The 19,161-nt window shown below is 36.2% G+C and overlaps 1 protein-coding gene and 1 non-coding gene across 12 annotated transcripts in view; both read left to right on the top strand.

Moving 5' to 3' along the window:
* LOC106873829 (pleckstrin homology domain-containing family H member 2) overlaps positions 1–19,161 on the top strand; it is a 719,935-nt gene that overhangs the window by 524,785 nt on the left and 175,989 nt on the right. For 6 of the 11 annotated variants that reach the window (XM_089353814.1, XM_089353808.1, XM_089353813.1 and 3 more), the window contains 2 exons: positions 2,340–2,560; positions 18,355–18,532. In XM_089353814.1, the coding sequence (XP_089209940.1) occupies positions 2,340–2,560; positions 18,355–18,532 (399 nt within the window). Of the gene's footprint in view, positions 1–2,321; positions 2,561–18,354; positions 18,533–19,161 lie in introns of all 11 variants that reach the window. The other 5 variants (XM_089353811.1, XM_089353807.1, XM_089353812.1 and 2 more) reach the window with 1 other exon arrangement.
* Positions 9,235–9,340, top strand: LOC128248224 (U6 spliceosomal RNA). The gene has a single exon (XR_008264510.2). It is a non-coding gene; the product is annotated as a U6 spliceosomal RNA (small nuclear RNA).

Below are 19,161 nucleotides of genomic sequence, written 5' to 3'. Positions count from 1 at the left end.
TAAATGTTTAAATTTACTGAACCTTTCAGGATTGCATTGAAATATAGATTAAACATAAGATATGTTATTGCTTTGTTTATGTATGAATGTATATATGTATATATATGTGTATGGTGAAGTGGCTTAGGGGTTAGGTTATTCAGCTCATGATCGTAAGGTCATGAGTTCGATTCCTGGTGGAGCATTGTGTTCTTGAGTAAAATACTGTATTTCATGTTGCTCCAGTCCACTCAGCTGGCAAAAATGAGTAGTACTTGTATTTCAAAGGGCCAGCCTCATCACATTCTGTGTTGTGCTGAATCTGCCTGAAATCTACGTCAAGAGTATGCATGTCTGTGGAGTGCTCAGCTACTTGCACATTAATTTCACAAGCAGACTGTTCTGTTGATCAACTGGAACCCTTGTCGTTGTAACCGACAGAGTGCCAATCAGTCACATATGTATATATAACATTATTGTAGCAGTGCATGTTTTTTAGGTTTTTCTTCCACTATAATCCTGTGATCAGTACTGTTTAACAATTCTACCAGTTTGATATAGAGGAGCTTGATTAAGGAGTTGATTACAGCTTCTCAGAGTAATGTACTAATTGTAACTATGGCAAAACTTCATTATTGGACTTCAGTGAGTACTTACCATTCTCACTATAGTACATGTGTGTTATGTCACAAAGGCTGTATATCAAATTATTATAAAGCAAGAGATAAATTGATCCAAAATCCTTTTGTTCTCCCTCTCATCATTCCCAATCAATCTAATTATTTGCTCCCATCAGAAATTATTTCTTTCTCCCTTTGTGACTGTTTATACTTGTTAATTGTAACACAGACCATTGGGGATTTCTTCAGATCCTACTGTTTACTTCATCATATTACTGGTTGGTCACACAATTCTCTAATGTTCAAGCAAGTTCTTTGTTGCTAATAACTATCTTAAATATATAAAGACTGGTGAATATTCGCATTTGCAAAATAAAATAGTATTCAGTCTATAAGAGTGTGTTATTTTTATTAAAAACTGAAGCTCTTTGAATCACAACTCTAAGTTTTACATGGCTGATTATTCAAATGATTAGAGTAGGGAAACAACATAACAGAAAAAGTACAAGTAAAAATATTTGCAAACACATTGAAAAATGGTTTTTCATGGAGATTGATTGGATATCAAAAAGAACAAAAACTTTCAGAAAATATGGCACTCATTCTTCTTTTCAGCTGACATACACAGAACATAATATATTCATCTATATGTTTAAAAAAACTTATCTGCATCTTTAGTATCAAATGTGTAAAATACATGGAAACAAGGAAGATAACTTTTGTTAATGAAGTTTTAGTGTTGAGGAATAACTGAATGTTTTGGTGCTAGTGTTTTTAATCTTTTCACAAAATGGCGTCTTTCAAAGATTGCTAATTAATTATGTAGAAAAGCCAGTTGGTATTTAGCAATTGCATAAAATATTAAAATTCACCAATTTTGTTCAAAATTGAAAAAAAGATTGTTATAGGATGTTATACTCCACTGAAAGATAAGGACCATGCTTTCTGGAGCCCTTAATGTAGGGATACACCCTTGCTTTTGTGTTTCACACTTATACTGAAAACATTTTTGCATGTGAATAGATGAAGACAGTGGAGGCACAATGGCCCAGTGGTTAAGGCAGTGGACTCGCGGTCAAAGGATTGCGGTTTCGATTCCCAGACCGTGCGTTGTGAGTGTTTATTGAGCAAAAACACCTAAAGCTCCACAAGGCTCCGGCAGGGGATGGTGGTGAACCCTGCTATACTCTTTCTCTCACTCTTACTTCCTGTTTCTGTTGTGCCTGTAATTCAAAGGGTCAGCCTTTTCATACTGTGTCACGCTGAATATCCCCGAGAACTACATTAAGGGTACACGTGTCTGTGGAATGCTGAGCCATTTGCACGTTAATTTCACGAGCAGGCTGTTCTGTTGATTGGATCAACTGGAACCCTCAACGTCGTAAGCAACGAAGTGCCAACAACAACAGATGAAGACCTCACATTTTCTGCCAATGATAATTGAATCGATAAACATGTGATGCATCTTTGTTTTTGGTAACCAATCAATGCCAATAACTGATCATATTTTGATGTGTTTAAGAATATTTTTGCTTGTACATTGTCATGCTGTTTCTCTCTTTAATTGATTCAATAATCAGGAACATGAAAATTAAAATAAGAATTTAAGAAGCTTGAGCTTCTTAAAAAAAAATATTGAAAATTATAAAATTAGTTAAGCTTCTCATTTAGAAAGTCTTACTTATATTTCTTCTTTACATCATTTGAAATAATTGCATTTAGTATTCAAATATTTTTCAGAATCTGCTCCTCTGTGGTAAACATTCCTGGTTCATTTGTGACAGTGCACATAAATCTCCATCATCATCCATTATGGACCTCTCTGAATCCAAGCTAAATCCAGCTCCCTACATTATTCAACAAGGCTGGGAGCTGTTGTCTATGTGTGTATCTCTCTTCCTGCCTAAACAGAGTGTCATGTGGTTACTAAAAGTACACCTGCAAAGAAATGCTGACCCCAAGTAAAGTCTTTATTCTTATCACATAAATATTTCTGCTTTTTTATATTTTTTTTATTTTTGTTATTTTTTTGCTGATGTTTTTATTTTGCATCAAATGTTTCAGTATAATGTTTGCAATAAAAATAGCACCAAAAAGAGAGTAAAGATCTATTATTCAAGACTATTAGCCTTACCATTAGAATATATCATCATCATCATCATCATTATCAACGTCATCCTCCTTCAATGTCTGTTTTCCTTTTGGCATGGATTGAATGGTTTGACCAGAGCTGGCAACTGGAAAGCTGCACCAGGATCCAGTCTGATTTGGCATGATTTCTATAGTTGAATGCCCTTCCTAATGCCAACCACTTCACAGTGTGTTCTGGGTGTTCTTAATGTAGCACTGGTACGAGTTCTTGTATGTGGTGCTGGCATGAGTGGTTTGTACCTGGCACCAACACAAGTGCTTTTTACATGGCACTGGTACAGGACTCTTGCAGGTCAATCCTCTTCGTCAGGGGGAGTGGCCTTAATAATTCTGCTGTGGAGGATGGATCTTCTTGAGTACAGCAAGGTGCCATATATCTACATATTTACAATATTTATATTACATCTCTATTTGATCAATTTGATCTCAAATAATTCTAAACTATCTTATTCCAGGATGTGTACTTAGTCCCAGACTAGATTTGATCGAGGAACCTTTATTTCTAAATTAACAACAGTAATTTTAATAATATTGTATTTACACATATAATAAAGTAGATATGAGAGCACATAGCCAAGTAGTTTGGCTATTACACTCATGATCACGTGATCAGGAGTTCAATTCCTGGACCAGGCAGTGCGTTGTGTTTTTAAGCAAAACACTTCATTTTTACATTGCTTTTGTAATCTTTTTGACATCTGATGTGTGGCACGCTCTGCACGTGTACAGACAATGTCAATTTGATGGAGTGAATTAACTTTATGTGCAGCACAAACATTTGATCACTGTAAACAAATCACCTGTACAGGTCGTTCAGTTAAGAAATTGTGGAAACTATCTTTCTTAGGTTGAGAGTCTATCATTAATTGATTGTGTATGCACCACTGGTGCATATAAAATAACCTATGCAATTATCCTAGCAAACAAGAACATAGGCATTACTTTGGAAATAATAGTTGTTATTTCTAAACAGTTTGGAATTATATACTCATCCAAGAACAAGACATCTAATAAAGATCACAGACTGAAATACAGTGTTCATAGAAATAGTGTAAATATGCACTTGAAACATGAATTAACTGTCCAAAATAATGATCTTTTATATTTCACCCTTGGCTTGTTTCAGTCATTAGACTGAGGCCATGTTGGGGCACTGCCTTGAAGAATTTTAGTTGAATGAACCAAACTCAATATTTATATTTAAAGTCTGGTACTTATTTTATCGGTCTCTTTTACTGAACTGCTAAGCTATGGAGACATAAACACACCAACATTTGTCGTCAAGTGGTTGTGATGAAAAAACAAACACAAACTGAAAGACATACACACACAAACATATATATATATATATATATTTATATATATATATATATATATATATATATATATATATATATATATATATATATGTATGTATGATAGGCTTCTTTCAGTTTCCATCTACCAATCCACTTACTAGGCTTTGGTCAGCCTGAGGTTATATAGAAGACACTGGCCCGAGGTGCCACACAGTGGGACTGAACCTGAAACCATGCGGTTGGTAAGCAAGCTTCTTACCACACAGCCATGCCTGCACTTTTGATAATCTTAATTAAAAAAAATTTCTCTCAGACATTTAAACATTAAATCAATTATTGATTTGTAATCACAAATAATTTTCTTTCCTCTGTTTTTTTCTCTTTCTTTTTCTTCTTATAAATGACATTTATTCAGAGCGAGCAGTTGTAAAATTGCAATTAATTCTTGGTCACTTTCCCAAAATTACAAGTTGGGTCAACAGTGGAATTTTATTTTATTTGTCAGTTGATCTTGAAATGTATTGAGTAGCTATTGAATATCAATTTTCATCACCATTTTCAACATTACCATCAGCACAATCACCGTCACCAATACCATCATCACTTCCCCTAAGATACTTAGTAAGCAATGAATAGTTTATAGCCAGCATTAAGTGTTGAATACTGGTTAATTTATTAGAGAAATGATTAAAAAAAGAAAAATAGAAATCAAATGAATTTAAGTTTCATGATTGATTAATCTACCAGGAAAGCATTGATTACTAAGTCCTCCAGGAAGGCAAGGATTTAGAAAACATATGTAGCATCCCCTAGATCAGGGGTTCTCAAACACTTTTTATCTATGGACCCCGCTTTGATTGCTATTTTATTCTAGTGGACCCCGTAGCCATTCGATGTTTAAAAACTAGTTTTATAGAATGTTATTTATTAATGTTTTCAACATTAATTTGTGTAGGTTGAACTTTGTCAAATGTTAGAGAAAGAAATCTAGCTGTTTCTTGCAACACATACCAGTACCTATGTCTAAAGCAAATTTTTTTCAGGGGCCCTTAAAATACTATTGTGGATCCCCACTTTACTATTTTATTGTGTGGACTCCTTAAAATCTAATGTGGACCCACAAGGGTCATATGGACCCTGTTTGAGAACCACTACCCTAGATGCAAAGGGAAGTAACTATCTCCTCTCAATGGGAGAGGGTCTTAGAAATTTGAAATCAAGGAATATGAAAGGATACAAAGAATTCGCATGTATAAATATATAGTTTAAATACATTTTTATTATTGTTATTATCTACGGTGAAGTTCTTACAATTTCTTCTAGTAAGTGGTAATGATGTATGGTACTGAGTTTGATTCCAAGATTGTGTTGTGTTGTGTTCTTGAGCAAGACACTTTATTTCGTGTTGCTCCAGTTCACTCAGCTGTAGAAATGAGTTGTGATGTCACTGGTACCAAGCTGGATAACAGCAGGGATGTTGGCAGGGGAGGTTGGTATGCATGGGCAACTGTTGGTCTTCCATAAACAACCTTAACCGGACTTGTGACTTGGAGGGTAACTTTCAAGGTGCAATCCCATGGTCATTCATGACTGAAGGGGGTCTTTACCCTTTTTATTGTTTGATGAACTTACCAGAATGACAGCTTATTACTGTTAATGATTCCATTTATAAGATGATTTAAACTGAGGGCTACATGACTTTTGGTGGGGTCTATATAAAATCTAATAGTTAAAAATTATGTCCAATAATTTTTAACAATTTTTTTAAACAATTCCTAATAATATTGCTATTTGGGTCCTGTAGGGTAAAATAGGAATCAAAGGGCTCCATAGGCAAAATATGGTTGAGAACCACTGGTTTAAACTATAAATCTTTGGACTAAATGTGTTTTAATTTTCTTTTTCCAAAAGCTATTGGACAAGCATTGGTGAAATAAGTTCCGTTAAAATAATGAAAGTTATATAATCAGTAGTAGCCATGCAAACCCCGTGCAAGGTGATGAGAATGACTTTTCAGTACCACATCACATGGCCGATACAATAGAGAGAAAATTGAATGGTACAAATAAATGCCAAATGGAAAAAAGAGACACAACTACATTGAGTGATTAAGAGAACATTTATTGTAATAACATGTGTGTCTGTGTGTGCGTCATGTATACAGAATAATAGACGAGCTATTATGAGAACAAAGTGTATGTGTGTGTGTAAGCATAGATGTATGTGTGTGTTAAGAACATATGAGGTTGGCAATGAAGATGATGAGAGTGAAAGAGTCTATAGCCATCGAAGTGAAAAGTAAGTTCATAGACACAAGAAAAATGAATAATACCAGTCCATAGTTAGTTGTACATGATAGTTGAAATACTATATCAAGAAGTTGTGGCCATGATGCTGAGCCAGTTACAGGTACATGAAGTCATGGCTGTGATGCTGCTGCCTGGGCCACTTGATACAGGAGTTCATGCAGGTTGTATATTCGCTGTTGATTCATGGTGAAGTAATTCATGAATAGTGAAGTGCTGGAACCTGGGTTAATTGCTTGCTGAGTTGAGTACATAGAGAGATGATGTTGACAATGTTAAGAAGGACATGATGGTGGTGACAAGGAAGGAGGCTGCTGTAATGTTGTTGGACAAAGTTGGTGAGTCTCAATGTAGTTGCTGCTGTTGTGGTGGTGTTGTCATCTGGTGTTGTCACTGGAACTGGCTGTGTCTAAGTGGTCAGTGGTTAGACCTTAAAAGGTCTGGAACCAAAGACCTTGAAAAGAGGGAAAGCTGAGTTTTTATAAGGAACTGTAGGCTCAAAACAGAGTAGAGAGCAGGTTGTCCCACATGACCATATTTAGGGACGCCAACTGGTTATACACAGCAAGTTGTTGCAACAGAGTAAGAGACAATTACACCAATACCAACCAGTCTGAGTAGTGGACACAACATGCACGTATATATAATAAATGGGAGAGAGGAAGTTCACTCAAGTCTACGCTACAGCCTCTTTAAATTGGTTTGATTTGTAAAACTGGAATTAATATTGGTTATCGTTTTAAGGTGGTGAGCTGGCAGAATCATTAGCACACTGGGCAAAATGCTAAGCAGTATTTCGTTCGTGTTTACATTCTGAGCTCAAATTCTACCAAGGTTAACTTTGCCTTTCATCCTTTCAGGGTTGATAAAATAAGCAGTAGTTGAGCACTGGGGTCGATGTAATCGACTTACCCCTCCCCCTGGAACTGCTAGCCATGAGCCAAAATTTGGAACCAATAGTAGTTATTGGTTAGAAAGAAAGTTGGTTGAAATAATCTTCGTTCTCACAATCCTGAGTTCAAAATAATATCAGGATTGACCATGAAATTTTTCTCTCTATTATCAACCGAGAGGGAAGGTGTAATATAAAAGGAATCAATTCAAATTTTATGAGCAAATTCTTCAACTGACTGCTGTTCACAGATGTTCAGGATATCTTTCAGTATCAGCTCAATGTTGACAGTGAGCAATGAACAGCAGTATGGTCATGTCCCTCAGATGACCAACAGAATAACAGGAAGATATCTGCGCTGTTTGATATACAGCCAGAGTTTCCATTCAAAGCAGGACATTATTTAGGAACCAATTCCATGGGTCGATGAACTCTGTCTGACCTTTCAAAGCTATAGCAAAACTCTGATAAAGGATAGGGATGCTGTGCCTAGTGATGATCCTGTAACACTGATGACAGAACAGGATGTGTGTTGGGTTTATCACTGAACCCAGTACAAGAGCAAGTTGTGGTCAAGTGATGATGATAATGGTTCAATCAATTACAGCTGTCCCTCTCATAAAATTGGTATAGTGCCTTAAAAACAGATCAATATTAGTCATTGGTGAATCTGCCAAAGAGATAAATAGCTTATGACTAGTTGTGAATTCAAAGTGAGTTGTTGATCACTGTCTGAGAAAAGCTAGCAGCGTGTATCAATCAAGATACTGACTAAATGGCCTTCCTCTATCCTCCTTAATAAAACAGTTCATTAAGATTTCCTACATCTTAATCTCCATTCACAAGCCTGCTGTGATACAATTAGTAGTGTTTCTATTACAAGCTGTTATTTACAACAAAAGGCTACATTAAGTTTTATTACAATTGTAATACAAGCCATCTCTTTGGTACCCCAGCCCAACCTCTATGCAACTTGCAAAATTGAACAAGACTGTGGAGAAGCATAATGCTAATTGTTGTGTTTACTTCTTGTCGAGCTTCGTTGTTCCTCATTAAAACTGTTAGAAAAAAGAGAGAGAGAGAGAGGACAACTTCATTATGCTTCATTATGAATTCTCCAATGCCGTTTTGTTGGTATTTTTTAACATCTACTCATGAAATTGATGTTATCTTTTGATAGACTAAATAATGAAAGAATACACAGCTTTTAACAATTAGAATTACAAAATGTATTCTGTGAATATACTTATATCCTTTGAATGGGAGGTGAAATAGTTCAAATAGATTCTTAGTGGTATATTCAATTATTTAGTTCAGTGTCTGAGCGGTTGTATGTTCAAATTATAGTAGAGATAACTTTGTCCTTATTTCCTTATTTGATGAAAGATCAGGAGAGAGATTTTTTTTCCAGACTCTTAGATCATTCCGTGGAGGCACAATGGCCCAGTGGTTAGGGCAGCGGACTTGCGGTCATAGGATCGAGGTTTCGATTCCCAGACCGAGCGTTGTGAGTGTTTATTGAGCAAAAACACCTAAAACTCCACGAGGTTCTGGCAGGGGATGGTAACGAACCCTGCTGTACTCTTTCACCACAACTTTCTCTCACTCTTACTTCCTGTTTCTGTTGTACCTGTAATTCAAAGGGTCAGCCTTGTCACACTGTGTCACGCTGAATATCTCTGAGAACTACGTTAAGGATACACGTGTCTGTGGAGTACTCAGCCACTTGCATGTTAATTTCACGAGCAGGCTGTTCCGTTGATCGGATCGACTGGAACCCTTGTCGTCGTCAGCAACGGAGTGCCAATAACAACTTAGATCACTCCAGAACAAAGAGATTGTTCATCATCAGCTTTACAAATGTGACCATTCAGTTTTCTTTTTAGGCACAGTATATTAGGAGTATATTATCCTGTGTTTCATTTTTTTTTTTTAAGATGGTAATGCAAGGTTCCAATGAGATTTGGCTGCATTTCAAACAATCATATAAATTGCTTCAACAATGCACATACTAGAATTGGAATAATACAGAGATGATTAGCATGGCCCCTATACAAGGACGATATGCAAATTCATGAAGCATTCCATATTTTAAAAAATCATATAAAGGTTTTCTTATTAAACCATTGTAGTTCATAAAGCTATATACCAGTAAGTAATTATCTCTAATGACATCATTTAATTACACAGCTGACAAAATTAGTTTTGTGCCGAGTCAAAAATCTATATATCATTACAATAATAAGTTCATATCCACCTACTTCTGTGTAATACTAAGCATATAACATGAATAGAGAACGAGGCAGAGGAAGAGAAATGCAGATGAGCTGAAAGAAAGATATAGACAGAGACAGGAGATACATGCAAGAGAAAGAAGGTAAATTTGAAGAGAATGAAGACAGAGCAGGAGAAGGAAGAATTTCAAGATATAGCCATGTCACTATATCTGTACTTATCTCATTCTCTTATATCCCCCTCTCTTTCTCTCTCTCCCTCTCTACATTTGTTTGAAGTGTTTTTGAATTGTAGCTTAGTGTATAAATTAATTACTTTGCTACAAGAGTTCAGAAAATGCTAAGAATTTCTCTATACATGTATATACATATTTATGAACATCAGCATGTGTTGCATGTATGCACGTTTGTTTGTGTGTGTGTGTGTAAGTATATATCTGAAGGCTAAGTGAAAGTCAGGATGTAACTGAAGAAGCAGTCATGTTAAGCTTATTTGTAAATATCCTCAGGTTATTGTTGCAATTATAACAATAAATTAAAATAAGTATATTTCAACTTTTAATATTTGTATATTTTTATTCATTTAACCTTTTAATGATTATTGGATTGCAGCCATGCTGGAGTGCTGCCTTCAAGGGTTTAGCTGAGCATATCAACCTCCAGTAATTATCTTTAAGTTGGGTACTTATTTCATCATGATGTATTTGACAAAACCCCTATGTCACTCTGCCTCAATATCATCACTGGTTTTAGCAGCATCAATATAAACACAGAGTCATACACATAAATTTATATATATATAAAGATAGTTATGGCTGGTCTATGGGGTTATCCATGGAGGCGCAATGGCCCATTGGTTAGGGCAGCGGACTTGCGGTCGTAGGATCGCGGTTTCGATTCCCAGACTGGGCGTTGTGAGTGTTTATTGAGCAAAAACACCTAAAGCTCCACAAGGCTCCTGCAGGGGATGGTGGCGAACCCTGCTGTACTCTTTCACCACAACTTTCGCTTCCTGTTTCTGTTGTACCTGTATTTCAAAGGGCCAGCCTTGTCACACTGTGTCATGCTGAATCTCCTCGAGAACTACATAAGGGTACACGTGTCTGTGGAGTGCTCAGCTACTTGCACATTAATTTCATGAGCAGGCTGTTCCGTTGATGGGATCAACTGGAACCCTCGTGGTCGTAACCGACGGAGTGCCAACAGCATGGGGTTACCCAGGGTTTCACATCCATAAAGTGCTTAGCTTTACAGCATCTCTTCTTACCCTAACAGCCGGTGGCCTTTAACCTCTCTTCAAAGAGGAGGAGAAAAGATCTCATGGCTAGTTGTTGAACACACAGACAAAGGAGAAGGGTTGAACATGGATGATTGTCTCTCATAGACCGCTATATGTAATCGACCTTGTCAGCTTGTGGGTTCCAAGACTTCAGTAGGTGTCTACTAAAGTGTAAGCAGGGTCCAAAGGCTTCTGTCCTGAAATTTAAGATGTTCCCCAGGTCAAGGGAGTTCTTTAATATTCTTGCCTGTTCAGCTATGTAGAGCCTGCAATACTTGCTCCTGAGATTATGTGTGTGTATATATATATATATATATATATATATATATACACACACACACACACACATATATATTTATATAGGTAGTTAGGATAAATCCCAACTGTTTCTTCTTGAAGCACATCTGCACAAGGCCCGAAATTTTTTTTTTCTTTTGGTGGGGGCAGTCAATTAGATCGACCTCAGTATGCAACTGGTATTTAATCTATCAACCTCGAAAGAATGAAAGGCAAAGCTGACCTTGATGGAATTTGAACTCAGAACATAAAGACAGACGAAATACCACTAAGCATATCGCCCGGCGTGCTAACGTTTGTGCCAGCTCACCGCCTCGCTTATTCCATTATTATAGTCAATATGTATCCATAGTTGCTGTTGTATGTTAGTTAAAGTACGTATTAAAATTGAGAATTATGGAAATACTACTTGTAGAGTTATCTATATATATAAAAATGAGAATGTGTGTCTGTCTGTCTGTGTGTGTGAATCCCTAAAACTCGAGAACTACGCAACCAATTTCATTCAAATTTTACAGATGCCTTACTTAGGGTTCCAGTTGTGTTTTAGTCAAAACAAATTTTTAACTTCTTGCAGAGTTCGAGCCCACGGCAACATAATATCTCCTCCACTATTTAAGTATTACGTGTCAAAAGTGAAACAAAAACACTCATGTCAAATACTTTCACTTTAAAAATGAAACTATTCCACTAACTGAAACAATCACATTTCGATACTGTAATGACAGATACTTTCAGAGAAAGAGAGAAAGAGAGAGAGAGAGAGAGAGAGAGATGTATATGTATACATATAGATGTATATGTACACGTTATTCCACTAACTGAAACAATCACATTTCGATACTGTAATGACAGATACTTTCAAAGAGAGAGAGAGAGAAAGAGATGTATACATATAGATGTATATGTACACGTATATGTATAGATATATATATAGATATAGATCTATATGCATACATGTATATGTATACATATGTATAGATGTATATATATAGATGTACATGTAATATGTACACATATATACATATATATACATGCATACAGATATCTATACATATATACACCCATCACACACATACACATGCACACAAACACACACATTAGTCATTTGTTTTCTTATCCAAAACTACGTCAAAAGTACTGAACGGATCTTTATGAAATTTGGAAATTATATTCTATGCATAAGGGCCATAACTCCCATGAAAATTCATATATTTTTGATGTTGATGAAATTTTAACCCGAACATAACAGATAAGCATTATTTGTAATTCAACGGTACAACAGTGTAAGACTACCCTTTCAGATATACTTACATTGTGATTTCTGCAATGTGGTGCATAAATTGTCAAGTAAATGAGACGCATCTTTGCCTCCACTGATTCATTTGCAAAGTGTTGAGTAAAATTATTTCGTTGCAGACCTCCTTTGAGTCTTTTTATTATCACTGCGACACACATAGTCCCCAGTTGGTAACATTGATTTCAAGGCCTTCCCAGATGAGAGACTGGCATTCCACTTAATGTCTATGTTCCATGCTGGCATGGATTGGAGAGTTATTAATGTAGAAATATGGTATCGTAGCTACTAACAGTTGAGGGTTGCGTAGTCTAGACGGCGTTTTTAGATTTCATTATTCTCTTTAACCCGGGCAAAGCCAGGTATTTCTGCTAGTTGTATAATAAAACACCCAAAAATTTCCACTTTCCTGTTTTCTTACATACATACATACATACATATATTCACACACACATACATACACACACATACACATGCACGAGCACACATTTGGCTTCTATATTGTTGCTGTCTATATAATTTCACTCTAGCATTAATCAACTTGAGGTTATGGTAGAAGACTCTTTACTCAGGCTGCTATGCAGTGGAATCAAATCAAGAGTCACATGATTTCAAAGTGAAACCATGCTTTTACTTATATAACTAAGGCTTTTTTGGGAATCTACAGTTCTGTGGGACAGCTGTACTTTTATTCAATGGTGCCATATTTTCAAGTGAATCTTTATGAACTTTTCTTTAATATGAATACAAGGATGTAATACAACATATTAAAATCTGCTAAGTCTTAGTCGTACAGCAGCAAAATGATATCATAGAGAGGCTATTGATTATTATCTTCTATTTTGTTGTCTAGTAAGGATTGTTTATTTCTCAGTGTAAAGTGAAAAATAATAGATGCCATCTCTCAAGATGGAAGACGTGATACTTGTGTAACAAGGGCTGTAACTTTCAGAGATGTTGTCACCGACACAACCCATTCAGTACTACCAATGGGACTTTTACAATATCAAAAGTATCGAATGTTTCAAGCAAAATTAATTTTCAAAAGAAATTTATATACTCTTTTATTCTTTTACTCTTTTACTTGTTTCAGTCATTTGACTGCGGCCATGCTGGAGCACCGCCTTTTTAGTCGAGCAAATCGACCCCAGGACTTATTCTTTGGAAGCCTAGTACTTATTCTATCGGTCTCTTTTGCCAAACCGCTAAGTTACGGGGACGTAAACACACCACCATCGGTTGTCAAGAGATGCTGGGGGGACAAACACAGACACACAAACATACACAAACACACATATATATACATATATATAACGGGCTTCTTTCAGTTTCTGTCTACCAAATCTACTCACAAGGCTTTGGTCGGCCCGAGGCTATAGTAGAAGACACTTGTCCAAGGTGCCATGCAGTGGGAATGAACCCAGAACCATGTGGTTGGTAAGCAAGCTACTTACCACACAGCCACTCCTGCGCCATGATTCTCTATAAACTTTCAACCATCTTACAAATTTCAAAATAACCATGGAATTTCCACAATTTCTGCCAGTAAATCACTATTTTATCAGCTAATTTTTATTTCCTTCTTATCCAAGCATCTTCTCCTTATATTTTCTACGCCCATCTGACTATATCTGCTTGTCGGTCTGTCTCTCTTTCTTTCTTCTGCCATTTATTTCACACTCCTTCCACTCTATTTCATCTTCACGGTATGTATATATCAATGCATGCATGTATGTATATATATGTTAGATCACTCCATGGCCAGGTCACTCTTAGTGCTACTGGTAACATGTAACCCAGTACAACCTGTCACATGGTAGGGCTATCAGCAGCAACTATACTAGCAACTCCATCATGCCCTTGCTGGGTAAGGAGGGTGGGTTTTCATTGGTCACCCTGTGGGATGAAAAGCAAAATCAGTCAAAGGAAGGATGAACTCAGTAGAATCAACAGCCATCCAACAGCTAGGAGTAAGAGACTCCGAAGGAAATTTCAAAATAACATTCGTCTCATTACAAAGCCAAATATCTTGCTTTTGCATGTTTCTGGACTACTTGGCTCTGTAGGTCAGCATTTTAGTGGCATTGTACAAACTCTATTGATTTTAATTTTCAGCACTGGCGTAATTTGTTAGTGGTGGTGGGAAAGGATCAAATAGCTACAGGTTTCTCCTGTATTTTGCTTGATATGAACTGCTCTTTCCTCATCACATAAGACTTGTACTTCATATCTCTGTGTATCACTTTGTTCACTTCACCACTTTGAGCTGTTTGATGATGGCATTCATTGACTCATTGGCATGTTCACTGACTTACTGTGGTGCTCATTGACTCACCAGAGTGTTCATTGACTCATTAGGGTATTCATTAACTTACTGGGGTGTTTGTTGACTCACTGAGGCATTCACTGACTTGCCTGTTGATGACATCCTAGACGTATAAGATCAACACAGCTATCCTGACAACATCTAGCTATTGAGAATGTTTTTCTTCTTCCTTCCATACATGATACAACCCTACCACAGGCCTCATCTCTTTTTTTGGACATGAACATGACCATGAATGTCCCTAGTCATGTTCAAGAAATTGATGATCTTCAGGTCGCTGTGGTTGGCATGCCTCTTCATTTCCTGTGTCAGATTACAACCTGCCATATTGGTATTGTTAATGTATCTGAAATAGAACTGGAAAAGCTACAATTTGGACCATGCTGCCATAATGTTACAGAAGATCATTATATTGATATTGATCTTAAGAAGACAACATTTTTTTAACGGAAATCTTTTCTTGGATTTGACCAAGTAAAATGAAAAGCTGCTGAAAACATGATAGAAGTAATTTTGGATCAACTTGTGAAAAACGAAATACCATTATAAAACTGTCGATCATTCTGCTATGACAACGCTGCAGATACACTTGTTTATAAAAATAGTGTTCAACAGAGGATTAATGAAAAAAAACTAAGTTATTTTTGCAAATAGCAATAATCTTTCTCTCAATTTGATTGAATTGCATGCTGGTAACCATAATATATTGATGGCAAATTTCTTTTGGAGCAATTCTGTTGCTTTATTCATTCTTTTTCCGCTGAACACTGTTGGCAAAAAAGAAAAGATGCCATATCAGACGTCAATGGATTTCCTGGACAGAGTCTGTGAAGCCAGTTCATGAAAACTCTAATATGATAGTGAAATTTTTGCAAAGAATGGTTGATTATGAAAATGAAACGGTTAATACAAGAGGGGACAAGGCAGGTTCTGAATCAAATTTTAGCTTTTAATTCCTTGGTTTTGATTTAATTTTGGAATAAGGTCGTTATTGAATGGACCATGTTCAAAAACAACTACGAAATCAAAATCGTAACAAACTTTTGTAGTGCTACTTAAGATTGATGGTCCTTCATATTTATTATTTAAACAGTTTTAGATCCTCGACTAGTTATCAATTGAAGTTGTGTTGAAACTATGTGATAAATAAGATATTTGAGTTATAATTATCACCATTATATTGGTTTCAAATTTTGGCACAAGGCCAGCAATTTTAAGGGAGGGGAAGATTAATTACATCAACCCTAGTATTCAACTGGTACTTAATTTATCAATCCCAAAACATAAAAGGCAAAGTTGACCTCTGCAGAATTTGAACTCAGAATGTACAGACAGACGAAATGCTATTTAGCATTTTTCCCAGCATGCTAACGATTCTGCCAGTTTCAAACATCAAAAACGTCACTCTCTCTGGAACTGAAAAGATTCAACAAAAACTGCAAAAAGAGTTTAATATAAACAGAACAAACTGTTACACCAATAAAAAGATAAAGAAAATATAAGATCCAGTATAAATTCTAGATCTTTTATAAATTTAACCCTTTAGTATTCAGATTATTCTGTCAAATGTATTCACATCATTTTGAATTAATCCGGCATTATTTCAGAGCTTTGAGATTTCATTGATGGGATTGCTTATTTGTAAAATGACACTGCAGGGTAGGTGCAAAAGGCCAGCTCTGACCACTTTGAAGAGAAAATAGGTGGAATATTTTGAGCCAGATATGGCAGTTTAACCTTTTTGTTACCGTATTTATTTTGAGATGATATGTGTTTCTTTCAATTACTTTAAATATAACAAAGAATTAAGTAAAATAACTTAGTTATCATTCAGCTGGTGTTAGGAACATAAATTGTGACTAAAGTTTGGTGGAAGATTTTAATTCAAAACTTATGAAAACAAAACATTTGTACTCACAGCTAGGGCCAGTTTCAGCTGGGTTGGTAACAAAAGGGTTAAATGCTAAAGGTTCAAACGCACATCATATATATATACGTAGTGACATTGTGAAAATAAGGGTTAAAGTTCCATTATTTTTAGTAGAAGATAAAATGCTTGTCAACAATATGCTTCAATCTTTCAATGTTTATGCAGAAAGAGTTCCTGTCTCTCTTGAAGACATCTTTGAAATGTGTATGGAGCCATCTTTGCGTTTTCTTGCCAGAGGCCAGCTTCTCATAGGATCCTTCCGTCTGACATTTGGTGTGTATACAAACACCCATATATGCATACACACACACACACACACACACACATGCACACACAATTTGGTCTGCGGTAACAAATGTTTGTATAGCAGTTGTTTAACAACAACACATCATTTAAGCGAGGTCGTTGCCAGTGCCGCTGGACTGGCTCCCGTGCAGGTGGCACATAAAAAACACCTTTCTGAGCATGGCCATTGCCAGTACCATGTGACTGGCCCTCGTGCCGGTGGCACGTAAAAGCATCCACTACACTCCGGAGTGGTTGGCATTAGGAAGGGTATCCAGCTGTAGAAACTCTGCCAGATCAGATTGGAGCCTGGTGCAGCCGTCTGGCTTGCCAGTCCTCAGTCAAATCGTCCAACCCATGCCAGCATGGAAAGCGGACGTTAAACGATGATGATGATGATGATCTGCCAATGAGAGACTGTCTCGGTGGTCATTTGATATGGTAGAAGTAGCAACCAACTATCTCTGAAATCACACCTTACTGTCTCAAACAAGAACAAACACATTGGATAATGTAGTCCTAGACACCCTTTGTCTCTACGTCCTTCAAGCTTTTATCCTGAAGACACAGATCCTTAGTCTTTGTTAAGCTGTAATTTTCTTCACCAACAAAGGATTTTGTATTCACAACCAGTCATCTATCCTAGTCCTGTTGTATGCAAAATCTATCTAGCTTGTGTGTCTGGCTTGTGTTTCTGGTAGATGATCAAATGGTTGGTGATGTTATCAAAGTTAGTTTTACAAAAAGTCAGGTTATTTGTGTCAGAACTTCAAGCGTCTTGATTTCTTCATTCCTTGCTCTATATCTTTAACCTCCATGTACATTAGAGTAGCAATCATTGTATTACCCAGTAAATCACCAGCCATGACAAAGAGGTCACTACCATTCATTACTGTCTATGATTTCCTAGAAAAAGGATCTCATAGAAACAGAAATTTTGTTCATGTTAACCCTGATTGGAGTGCAATGTAGAGATTACTGTTTCCATCACACTGTTAATAAGTTTAAACTCAGATGTTTTATTACATATTCTGACCATCTCCATAACTTTATCCATTTATCTATCTGTCTATCTATCTATCTATCTATCTATCTATCTATCTATCTATCTATCTATCTATCTATCTATCTGTCTGTCTTTCTGTCTCTCTGTCTCCATCCATCCATCCATCTATCTGTCTATCTATCTAAATAGACTATCTGTCTGTCCATCCATCAATCCGTCTGTCTGTCTATCTATCAATATACCCCCCACACACAAACACACACACACACACACACATCAATTTTATCAATTGACCAATTGATTGATGACAGGTAATTCTGCCCACTTTCTGTTTTGGGCTCTGTCTGTAAATGTACTTAAATCTTAATCACTTATATTATATTGTGTGTGTGTGTGTCCATATATTTGTCATGTATCTATTATATATTTATCTTATTTATTTATTGCGTTTCAGAACTGAGGCAGGGAAATACGCCATATTCTGCCAAAGAGGCTTGGAGAGGACCATGCAGAAAGATGGACGAGAAGCTAAGCCTTCACGCATGGAAGTTCTCTCAATTCTACTGCGACATCCATACCATCACTCTCAACCACTCAGTATTCCCCTTCATTTCCTTAACAACACTTATCAGGTGAGTAAGAATGGTCAGGTGTACAGATAAATGTACTCATTAATCTGTTAATGATGTAATTAGTTCCTTTAAAGAACTAATTAAGTAAATAATTTGTTTAATGAAAATAGAGATCTTTAGTAATAATTAAGCATTTCCTTTCAGATTCCAAAATTTCTGAGATATATAACTAAAATATTACCAGAACTTGTATTAAAACTTGAAAATAGGTGACAAAAAATATTGTATTTTCTTGACCACAATTTATGGCCAAAAATACATAGGTCAACATATACCCCAAAACAGCTTTGGAAGACCAAAAATTCCATGAGAAATGCAGCAATATTTGGAAAGATAGAATCAATGTTTGAATGTTTACACTGCATGTTCACACTATACTCAATATTGACTTGTATGCCAGGAATTACAGGCACCAAGACTGTTGCTTATGAATTTCTGCTCAAAGTAGGTGTATAAGTAACTGCCACATTTCATATCTTTTGAATTAATTCTTTTAATAGCAGCCCTCATGCAGGCATAACAGTATTTTGGTTCCCAACAGTACACAAGCTGCATGACATTTCAGTCATTTTTGCCATAGCTCAATGTAAGGCATTCTCTTATTGGCTGATAGTTGAATATTGAGTGTT

Source organism: Octopus bimaculoides, chromosome 6, assembly GCF_046866305.1.
Source record: "Octopus bimaculoides isolate indiv1 chromosome 6, ASM4686630v1, whole genome shotgun sequence".
Taxonomy (NCBI): Eukaryota; Metazoa; Mollusca; class Cephalopoda; order Octopoda; family Octopodidae; genus Octopus; species Octopus bimaculoides.
The sequence above is the reverse complement of the archived record's forward strand: the minus strand, read 5'-3'. Positions and strand labels throughout refer to the sequence as shown.